This window comes from Mchenga conophoros, linkage group LG18 (assembly GCF_057382185.1).
Source record: "Mchenga conophoros isolate Kocher_MC1m ecotype Shallow Benthic linkage group LG18, M_conophoros_male_GT1.1, whole genome shotgun sequence".
Lineage (NCBI taxonomy): Eukaryota > Metazoa > Chordata > Actinopteri > Cichliformes > Cichlidae > Mchenga > Mchenga conophoros.
In genome coordinates this window covers 817,756-828,536 of record NC_140543.1, presented here as the reverse complement: position 1 = coordinate 828,536, position 10,781 = coordinate 817,756, and the positions used below count along the sequence as shown (strand labels likewise).

General features: G+C 45.2%; 2 protein-coding genes across 2 annotated transcripts in view; both read right to left on the bottom strand.

Moving 5' to 3' along the window:
* The window catches only part of LOC146552775 (E3 ubiquitin-protein ligase TRIM63-like), a 14,856-nt gene extending 12,082 nt beyond the window's left edge, over window positions 1-2,774 (bottom strand). The window contains exons 1-2 of the mRNA XM_085254316.1: window positions 2,535-2,774; window positions 1,291-1,463 (exon numbers count right to left, since the gene is read on the bottom strand). Coding sequence (XP_085110442.1) covers window positions 1,291-1,463; window positions 2,535-2,654 — 293 coding nt within the window. The 5' untranslated portion in view covers window positions 2,655-2,774. The remainder of the gene's footprint in view (window positions 1-1,290; window positions 1,464-2,534) is intronic.
* A 993-nt stretch (window positions 2,775-3,767) lies between these two features.
* Window positions 3,768-8,971, bottom strand: LOC146552774 (dnaJ homolog subfamily C member 5-like). Its single transcript, XM_085254429.1, has 5 exons — window positions 8,887-8,971; window positions 6,112-6,232; window positions 5,730-5,943; window positions 5,476-5,650; window positions 3,768-4,140 (listed from the first exon to the last, which is right to left on the bottom strand). Exons 2-5 carry the CDS (start codon window positions 6,216-6,218, stop codon window positions 4,043-4,045), a joined length of 594 nt encoding a protein of 197 aa, XP_085110555.1. The 5' UTR covers window positions 6,219-6,232; window positions 8,887-8,971; the 3' UTR covers window positions 3,768-4,042.
* Between the last annotated feature and the right edge of the window lie 1,810 nt (window positions 8,972-10,781).

Here is a 10,781-nt window from a genome sequence, read left to right as displayed (position 1 = left end):
CCATAAACAGCATTTGTATTTTCTGTTGTTCAGTTCATTTGCTGTTTTGGATAAAAAGTCTTTTTTGTTTAATATCTGATAACTATTCGCTGACAGCTGCCAACATCTGTGAACAAATATAATCCTATAAAATGGTTCTATACACTCGGAAAAATAAAGGTGCCAACTGGAACCAAAAGTGGTTCTTTAGACTGATGCCATAGAAGAACCTTTTTTGGTGCCACAAAGAACCTTTGAAGAACCATTTCTTTCTTTCAGTGGTTCTTCAAAGAACCTTTCAAACAATGGTTGTAGTTCGTCTTCTGCACATTGTAGTTTCAACACGGCAGACTTCCTGTTACAGAGACACCAGTGTAAGGTTGTTCCAGTTCTAAGTGCACTGATGGTGAAGGATCTGTTTCTTTGTTTATTTACTTGTTTGTTTTGTTTCCGTGGTTATGGAACATGCTGTTGTTTGTAAACATGATTCAGCTGCTTCAGCTTCTTGTGAAATCATCTCCGATGTGACGTCGCAGAAACTGGAGCTTCAAGTGTCAACACCTGATCATGTGACTGCCTCACGGTGATGTCATCACTCATGACAAACAAAAAATAAATAAACAAAAACAAAAAGGACCCTTTGGTGTTGTTCTTAGCTGCCCAACCAGAGTGCGTGCAGAGATGTGAGTGTACTGGAGGACCTCGTCTTATCAGTTACCTTCAGGGTCAAGCCTGGGTTTAGGGTAAATTCTCCTGGCCTGAGAAGATCTCAAACACAGACCTGTGGAAGAGAACCAGCCAGAACCCGGTCGGTCAAGACATCAAGAAGAGAAAATGGGGCTGGATAGGCCACAAACCACTCGACAACGTCGCAAGGCAAGCACTGGACTGGAACCCACGAGGGAAAAGGAAAGCAGGGAGACCCAAACAGACGTGGGGAGGATGTGTCGAGAGCGCAGTGAAGGCCGCCGGAGTGACGTGGACCCAGAACAGAGTCCGTTGGTGTGGTGTTGTTGCGGACCTGTGCTCCCCCCGGAGTCAACAGGATAATTGATTGATTTAGGGTAAATCACCATGGCAACATGCTGTGAAGATCCAGATTACAGATCTCCGGGTATGACATCACTGCCTGCTGACCAATCAGTTCTCCAGAAAATACTGTCGCCATTCCTGGAAGATCCCTCACAGCTCTGTGTGTGAACAGTCGGAGGCTGTGAAGTTTTTACTAGTGTGATGTTTTAATAAATAAAACATCACACTATGATGTTAGAAACCAACAGCAGAAAGTGATACAGGTGAGTGCAGGTGTACCTGGTGCTGCCCTGTTTGTACATGTCAATGATGTTCTCCACTAGCAGGTTCCTCTGCAGGCCATAGACACCGTGTCGGTCCAGAACCACCTCATGTCTGCAGGATGGGCAGCGGAAACGACCGCCGGACGTCACAGTGGAGCCACTCCGTGTCGACAGGTACGGGTTGGATGCCTGCAGGGGGCGGGGCATCACACGGGTAAGGAAAGAAAAGACGGTTCGTGAACTGAATTTCTGATGGAAGGTTTTAGACGTTTGTAAGTGAGAGCACAGAGAGCACAATGAAACACAAACAGGCCGACAGGTAAAGCAACAAGCTCCGCCCATCACCCTGATCTGGATAAAGAGGTTAACACCTGGATGGAAGAAGAAGAAGCTTCATCTACAGGTACGAACAGCAACACGAGAGAGGGAGTGGAACAGACTCGCGTGTGTGTGTGTGTGTGTGTGTGTGTGTGTGTGTGTGTGTGTGTGTGTGTGTGTGTGTGTGTGTGTGTGTGTGTGTGTGAGAGAGAGAGAGAGAGAGAGAGAGAGAGAGAGAGAGAGAGAGAGAGTATGTGTGTGTGTGTGTGTGTGTGAGAGTGTGTGTGTGTGAGTGAGAGAGAGAGAGAGAGAGAGAGAGAGAGAGAGAGAGAGAGAGAGAGAGAGAGTGTGTGTGTGTGAGAGAGAGAGTGAGAGAGAGAGAGAGAGAGAGTGTGTGTGTGTGTGTGTGTGTGTGTGTGTGTGTGTGCGCGTGCGTGCGTGTGTGTGTGTGTGTGTGTGTGTGTGTGTGTGTGTGTGTGTGTGTGTGAGAGGGAGAGAGAGAGAGAGAGAGAGAGAGAGAGAGAGAATGTGTGTGTGTGCGCGCGCGTGGGGCAGGAAGTGAGGTAAACAGCTGAGTCCTTTCAGTCTCAGAGTACACATACACCCAGTAATAAAAACTATAATGAATAGTATAGAGAGAGTACTCAGTACATCCCTATGTGTACAGGTGTGTATTTATACTGGCTGTTTTTCACAGAGCCTCATGGAGGAAGAGCAGCTGAGATGAAGGTTTACCTGCTCTCAAAAAAACATCCTCACCGACCGCCATCAGCCCGTGGGCCACACTTTGGACCACTACACAAATGATCCTCCTTCAAACTGCCTGATTTCAGACGGGATAACTGTTCTTGAACGCACCAATGAGCCGGGTTTTTGGTGTGTTCAAGGACAACCCTGTAACATGAATTCTGAACGATCCTGCCACCTGTGTGTGTGTCTCACCTGGAAGACGTCGTTGGCACACTTGCGGCACAGGTTGTGTTGGCACGGCAGGATGACCACCGGCTTGGTGAACATCTCCAGGCAGATGGGACAGATGAGCTGCTTCTCCAGACTCTCCATGACGCTGAGGACGCCGGGGAGACGCCGGCGAGGACAGAGAGAGGTGTCCCAGAGGAGACAGGAGCTGAGCAGGAGCAGCTGAGGAGTGTGTGAGTGTGTGGGGCCTGCAGCAGCTCTCAGACTGTTTTTAGACGGCAGACGTCAGCTGTTACCGTGCAGACATGCCCTTATATGTTAAAGGTCAGGGGGGACACATGAGAGGGGGAGGGAGACAAATGAGGGGAGATGATAAAGCACAACAGGCCTGGTTAAAGGGACAGTCCACCACAGTCTGTAGAGCAGCCGAAGAGGCCACAGCTCCCCCTGCTGGCAGGTTTTTAATGATCAGCTGTGCGGACAGAGCGATCGGAGGTCTTCAGACGAGTCTGAGTGACGAGCAGGAGGTTTTGTTTAGCGTGCAACACGAAATATGAAGGCTGAAACCAACAAAGAAGAAATATGGAGGCTGACAGAGACGTACCGAGTTACACCTCATTAGTCATTCACCTGCACTATAAACCTGCAGTTCCTCTGACGTCCAGACTCAGTGGTGGCAGCACTGAGTCTGTCCCCATAGACTCCTGTGTTAAAATCAACAGCTTGGAGCTAACACTGCTGTGGTCTGTAGATACTTTACCCTCCATAACACCAGTATAACTTACCTGCATTATTAGGGGCGTGGCCTGTGTGACTGACAGGTGGATGGTGACACAAATAGCTGTAGCTGCTAGCTTCACCTGAACCGGGCCTGTGGGCCGAGTTTGTGCTGTTGGAGCCTTTTGCTTTTTAATGACATCACCAACAATATGGCTGCTGTGAGGTCACTGCACTAACAGAGCGTCCAAGAAGGCGGAGCAAGTGTTTGATGAGGGAAACTCGAGGAATCTGATTGAATGTTAATGATTAGCAGGGGTTTGAGTCTGTGTGATGCTAATATGGTGTCATGTCGGTGGTCCAAACAGTTTAAACCTTAAAAAAAAAACTCATTCACAATCGGGACAAAAAGAGAGGGGCGGAGCTTCCAGGTGACTTGACCACAGGTGTGTCATCAGGTTTATTTGAGTTCACAGATGACAACAAATTAAAAGAAACAAACTTCAAACTGAAACATTATTTACATCATCATGTGACATCCGAAGCTCCACCTCTTCTTCCCAAAAACAACCAATCACAGCATTGCTTCAGCTACAATAATAACTGAACAGCAGGTGATGAAGATGGTCTCCTCACAGGACACTAAAACACAGAGACAGTTTGCACACAGGAGGACTTTGGTGGTTTCCTGTCCTTGGAGGAAGATAGAAACAGAAACTCAGAGTAAGCTTTAAACTGGAGGAGCTTTCCTGCTGCCGCGCTTCACGGTCGGGCTACAGCTTGCGGTCGTAGACGGAGTAATGCATTTCCCGTCTTCATGTGTAGGTGTCCCCGTACCTGCGGTGGCCATCGCCAATCAGCTGAGTTTTCTCGCTGGCATTCGTCGGCTGGTGGACTATCGGAGCCTCGATGTCTGCAGAAAAAACAGAAAGTCAACAAAAGTCAGCGAAGGTTCTCGGTCACGCAGGTTGTGGTGGTCTAAAGAGCTCGCACAGACTCGCACTTCCTTGTTCACGTTTCATCTGGGAAGCTTCTTCCGCTCTAAGAGCCATCAGTGGAGAGTGGTGAGTAGTTACAGTATTTTACAGCCGCTAGGACACATGTCACAATACTTAGGTCACTTTTGCAAAACTCTTCACACAACCCTCCTAACTGACCTTCAGCTTGGCAAAGCAGCTCATTTCACATTCAAAATGCACTACAACTACCAAAACACTTCATTCAGGTCTCAAAGAAACTCATTCTTCCAGAACACTAGCAAAGGTTGACAGCCGACAAACACACTTTGTCACCCACAAAACAATGACCTAAAAAACACTAACAACATGTAGCATTACACAGTGTTTTCTTGTGTGAAACAAGGACACATCTCTGTTTATAATTTCAATATATGTTACTGGAATGAATCAGACATCATGCAGAATTCGTTAATATTTGTTTATGTATTTTTATTTTTCTGCACTAAGTAATCCCAAAATACAAGAATTTGTATACACACCATCCACTGATACACATACAATAGTAATGCTAATCTACTCGGTCTTCTCCATTTGGCCACAGGTTCTCATCCACATCACATCTTATATCATCTAGGGCAACACACCTAGGAAAGAATCTTCTGGCTGCCAGAATTGAAGGAGTTGAACAATTGAAGGAGTAACACCTGTGCAGATGTTCATCTACAATGAGAATAAGCTGTGGCTGGTTAAACTGCATTTTTAGATTTAAAATATGTTTCAATAAAATATTGCTGTTGGATTTTGCTCTTTTCAAGTTTTGCATTGTGTTATTGTTTTGGCCATAAGTTTAACAGTTTTGAAAACAGTATGTAAGCACATGCAAAATGTCCTGTACGTACAAAGATTTTTGGCAGTTGTTGTGTCTGAGTGAGAAGATAATTCATGAAATTTGAGAGATGTAGTCATTGAATGCATTTTGTGCCAAAACAATGATAACTGGTCCTCAGTTTAGCCCACATAGACTTCTGTTGTGCTCACTGTGTGAGGAGTTTTGCAAACGTGACCTAAGTATTGAGAAATGTGTCCTAGCGTCTGTAAAAAACTGTAAGCCCTATGGGAGGGTCCTAGACCTGCTGTTGATCCTTTGCCTAATCACACGAGCCCAGGTGTGTGTCCACAAACACAAACCTGTTCTCATTATATTTGTAATTACACTTCCTTCTATTTAAAGATGACTGACTGCACCTTCAAACATCAAAATAAAAGCTAAACACTTCCTGTCACCTCACCATTTTCGGGTTCGTTGCGGATCTCCTCCTCCAGGTCGTCGGGGGAGGCGTAGTCTGGCTCCGCCCCCTCTCCTGTGGGTGGCGGCTTCAGTTTGCCGCAGCAGCAGTTGCAGCAGCAGCAGAGACAGCAACAGCAGTAAAAGCCGGTGATGATCCCACAGAGCACGAACAGACCCTGAACACAAACACGCCGTCAGCTCACGCCTCCTCACACCACCTCTATTCACACAGCTAGAGTGGAAGCTCCGCCCCACCTTGGCCCACCAGGTGGACAGCATGAAGTATGTGTTGACGTTGTCCTCTCCAAACTGCTGGGCCACGTAGAGTCCCAGCGAGCCATATGAATCGTAGATGTTTCTCTTGGTGAGGTCACTCAGGACGGCGTGGGCGCTGTTCAGCTCCTTGAACTTCTCCGCCGCCTCCGGGTTGTCCGGGTTCTTATCGGGGTGGTACCGCAGCGCCAGCTTCCTGACATCACACGCAGGTGTTAGTATTCACGTGCTGAGGTCAGAGAGTCTAGCTCTGCCCTCTGATTTCATCAGCAGTGCCATTAGTGCGCAAGCTGAACGTCACGCTTGCATCTTAAATCGTGTGATCAAACGTGCAGGTGAGTGGGCGGAGCTGGTGTAGGCTCACCTGTACGACTTCTTGATGTCGTCATGGCTGCAGCCTTTCTCCAGCCCCACGATGTGATACAGAGACTCTCCAGAGGTGGACAGAGCGCGCTGCCTGCCGTCAGACATCCTAAAACCATCACCTGTCGCAGGTGAGCAAACCACAGTGTCACACACGCGGTCACAGGGAAAGATAAACGCCAGGAAACATGCTCCGTAGGGCAAAGGTCAGTGAAAACCTTTCAAATATTTTAGTGACAGCAGTGAAAGTTTATTAGTTCATGGATCAGAAGACGTGAGGAAAAAGTGAGAATCGTTTTAACGTTTCCTGCGGGGTTAAAGGTCACTGTTTCCTGCTCGTTGTTCCTGTGGTTTTTTATTAAGCAGAAAAAAGTGTCTGACTTTTAACTGAAGAAGAAGAAAGTGAACAAATAAATAACATAAACGTGTCGTTACTGCTGCACTAAAAAACTCCAGAAACACACAAAACAATGTCGGCTATGTGCCGAACACGGAGTCGAATGAGATGAAATGACGAAATGAAACCAAACGTAGATGCAGCTCTATAAAAATCAGAAACAGAAAAATGTAATTTAAAAATAAAATGTTCACCCAAAGAGAAACAGTAAAAATTCTACAGAAAGAAGAAAAGTGGTCACTTTATTAGTTCAGTGCACAAACCCAACCTCACCACTTCGGCTGCTACAATAGAAACATGTCTCCTTCACGTCAAAATAAAACCAAATAGAAACGCGTCTGCTTCATGTCAAAATAAAACCAAATAGAAACAGGTCTGCTTCACGTCAAAATGAAACCAAATAGAAACATGTCTGCTTCACGTCAAAATGAAACCAAATAGAAATGCGTCTGCTTCACGTCAAAATAAAAACAAATAGAAACATGTCTGCTTCACGTCAAAATGAAACCAAATAGAAACGCGTCTGCTTCACGTCAAAATAAAAACAAATAGAAACGCGTCTGCTTCACGTCAAAATAAAACCAAATAGAAACAGGTCTGCTTCACGTCAAAATAAAACCAAATAGAAACATGTCTGCTTCACGTCAAAATAAAACCAAAATAGAAACATGTCTGCTTCAGGTCAAAATAGAAACACCTCTGCTTCAGGTCAAAATAAAACCAAATAAAAACTTGTCTGCTTCACGTCAAAATGAAACCAAATAGAAATGCGTCTGCTTCACGTCAAAATAAAAACAAATAGAAACTTGTCTGCTTCACGTCAAAATGAAACCAAATAGAAACTTGTCTGCTTCACGTCAAAATGAAACCAAATAGAAACGCGTCTGCTTCACGTCAAAATAAAAACAAATAGAAACGCGTCTGCTTCACGTCAAAATAAAACCAAATAAAAACTTGTCTGCTTCACGTCAAAATGAAACCAAATAGAAATGCGTCTGCTTCACGTCAAAATAAAAACAAATAGAAACATGCCTGCTTCACGTCAAAATGAAACCAAATAGAAACGCGTCTGCTTCACGTCAAAATAAAAACAAATAGAAACATGCCTGCTTCACGTCAAAATGAAACCAAATAGAAACGCGTCTGCTTCACGTCAAAATAAAAACAAATAGAAACATGTCTGCTTCACGTCATAATAAAACCAAAATAGAAACATGTCTGCTTCAGGTCAAAATAGAAACACCTCTGCTTCAGGTCAAAATAAAACCAAATAAAAACTTGTCTGCTTCACGTCAAAATAGAAATGCGTCTGCTTCAGATCAAAATAAAACCAAATAGAAACACATCTGCTTCAGGTCAAAATAGAAACACGTCTGCTTCAGATCAAATTAAAACCAAATAAAAACTTGTCTGCTTCACATCAAAATAAAATGCGTCTGCTTCAGGTCAAAATGAAACCAAATAGAAACGCGTCTGCTTCACGTCAAACTAAAAAACAAATAGAAACGCGTCTGCTTCATGTCAAAATAAAACCAAATAGAAACGCGTCTGCTTCACGTCAAACTAAAAAACAAATAGAAACGCGTCTGCTTCATGTCAAAATAAAACAAATAGAAACGCGTCTGCTTCACGTCAAACTAAAAAACAAATAGAAACGCGTCTGCTTCATGTCAAAATAAAACTAAATAGAAACGCGTCTGCTTCACGTCAAACTAAAAAACAAATAGAAACGCGTCTGCTTCATGTCAAAATAAAACCAAATAGAAACGCGTCTGCTTCACGTCAAACTAAAAAACAAATAGAAACGCGTCTGCTTCATGTCAAAATAAAACAAATAGAAACGCGTCTGCTTCACGTCAAACTAAAAAACAAATAGAAACGCGTCTGCTTCATGTCAAAATAAAACTAAATAGAAACGCGTCTGCTTCACGTCAAACTAAAAAACAAATAGAAACGCGTCTGCTTCATGTCAAAATAAAACCAAATAGAAACGCGTCTGCTTCACGTCAAACTAAAAAACAAATAGAAACGCGTCTGCTTCACGTCAAAATAAAACCAAATAGAAACGCGTCTGCTTCAGGTCAAAATAAAACCAAATAGAAACGCGTCTGCTTCAGGTCAAAATAAAACCAAATAGAAACACGTTTGAGTTTCAGGCCATCGGCGCGAACATTTCCACAGACGGTTCGAATGCCTCGACCTGCCACGACGTGCCTGTTATTACATCAGCAGGCCAGAACCACTTGATGTGAGCCCCTCACAGATATGAGGTTTTCATGGGACACTGGTGACCCTGTACCTGATGATGTCACACAGGTGGGTAGCGGCAGGATCGACATATACAGAAGGAAAAGAGTGAGAGAGCTAAAGAGCCATTACCTGCCTGCCGAAGCCTTGCAGCGTCCCGACCCAGTTGCTACCTGCTCAGGTGTTCCTACTTCGACCTGCAGCTCGAAGCTTCTACCTGCTCAGGTGTGCCTGCTGACAGCCTCCATCAAACATTCAGCAGCGGCTCGGATCGGGTGACTGCGAGCCTCCACGCCTGCTCGGGTTTCTCCGACACGCTCTGACGGATTCATTGTGACGTGGAGGGAGAGATGTTACCATGGCGACCAGGTGAGTCAGGAGGGGACGGGGCAGGTGCTGTAAGTGGATGCAAAGGCTGACTTCTTTTTGCTGGAGCTCCAGCTGTGTGAGATGCACCTGGTAGAGGAACACCTGACACACCTGGTTCCAGAAAATGGCGCCAACACAAACTCTTCACTTTAGCTTTGAGCTAATGTGACCTGTACAGGTGTGCCCTACCTGCCACCCTGTGACAGCCGTGACAAGTCTGAATAAAAGAGAAACCTTTGACCTTTGACCTCTGATCTCTGATCTCTCAACGTCTGCTTTAAATCATTAGGCCGTCAGACTGAAACAGCCTTCGTTCCTTCGTTAAATCAAAGTGCCTTCTCCTTTCCACAATTAACAAAGTGCTTACCATGAACAACACTCGGACCCACAGTGGGCCCTGTCCTGTGGGGTCCCAGTAAAAAGTGGTACTGGATAACGTTTTCTTTCTTTCACACGGTTTAGGGATGAAAACCACCTGCGAGCCAAAATGCATGACTCTGCAGACTGAACTAGAACTCAGGAAACAGCTTTGATGATGAAACGTCACTGCAGAAAAACTCGGGTAAAGCAGCAGGGAGAAAAAAGTCATCCTGAATTCAGGAACCACACAGGTACCACATGACAAAGGACACTCACACAGTGTACACACATCAGGTAATCAGCGAGACAGAAGGACTATCAAAATAAAAGAACTAGCACAGATACTACTGCGCACTGGTATATGTGTTTATCTTCTGTCCCTCAGACAGACCCCGGGGGCGACTGGCGTCCTCCTATCCATGTTCTATGGAGAGCATCCTGTGCTGCTGCTTCCGTGTGATTTTCCAGCTGAGACTGACCCGAGGATCCTCGGGTGGTCTTTACCCGCTCTCGACAAATCGCACCGCTCTCGCCGTCTCAGAAAAGCAGTAAATATCAAAGACTCGTCACAGCGCGTTCATAATCTGTTCACACTGCAGCTGTGAGGCAAACGATACAGGAGCATCAGAGCAGAGACAGCAGTTTCTACCCTGGAGCTGATCAGCCGATGGCATCCTGTGTAATACTGTTTATGTGCAATATAGCTTCTTTCTTATGTTGAATGACTGTGTTCAAGCTCATTTTTTATATTATTCTCGTAATTTAAACTTTTAACGACTTTTTGACCGCAGTGTAACAGTGAGCAGGTCAGTGTGAGCATGACAACAATGGTGAACTCCATCACTGATGCATGCTCCAACATCCAGGTAAGGAAACTTACTGAGGTAGCAACTCTGTCCGAATTCTCCGGATCACCAGGGGTGCAGCTGGCAGACAACACAACCAAGCCGTACTTCATCAGCCCGGCTGTCGGTGCACAGCTCAACACAAACCATTCTGCCAGCAAAGACACCCACAAATATCTCTGGACCGAGCTGACCTTTGAATAAGGATTCTAAGCTAGCTACCATATGGCTTTAGCTAGCAAGTGAAAAACTGAATCAGTGTGAGATTTAAATACAGTGCAGAATGATATCAGCAGAACCCCACAGCGCCTCTACCGTGCCTAGTGACAACCCACCCCCGTTTACCTAAATCATACATCTGTGCTCGCTGCATCTCAGTGTGACGTTCACCTGAAGCTGCTCAGGTAAGGTAATGGAAATCATGCCGCGTACAATAAAAGACACACAGACTGG

Excerpts from the sequence above, each read along its gene's own strand:
- LOC146552774 (XM_085254429.1), bottom strand. The coding sequence starts at position 6,218 with ATGTCTGACGGCAGGCAGCGCGCTCTGTCCACCTCTGGAGAGTCTCTG. Across the intron at positions 5,651-5,729 it reads TGTCCACCTGGTGGGCCAAG|GGTCTGTTCGTGCTCTGTGG; the intron begins GTGGGGCGGAGC and ends GTTTGTGTTCAG. Across the intron at positions 4,141-5,475 it reads CCGCAACGAACCCGAAAATG|ACATCGAGGCTCCGATAGTC; the intron begins GTGAGGTGACAG and ends TTTTTTCTGCAG.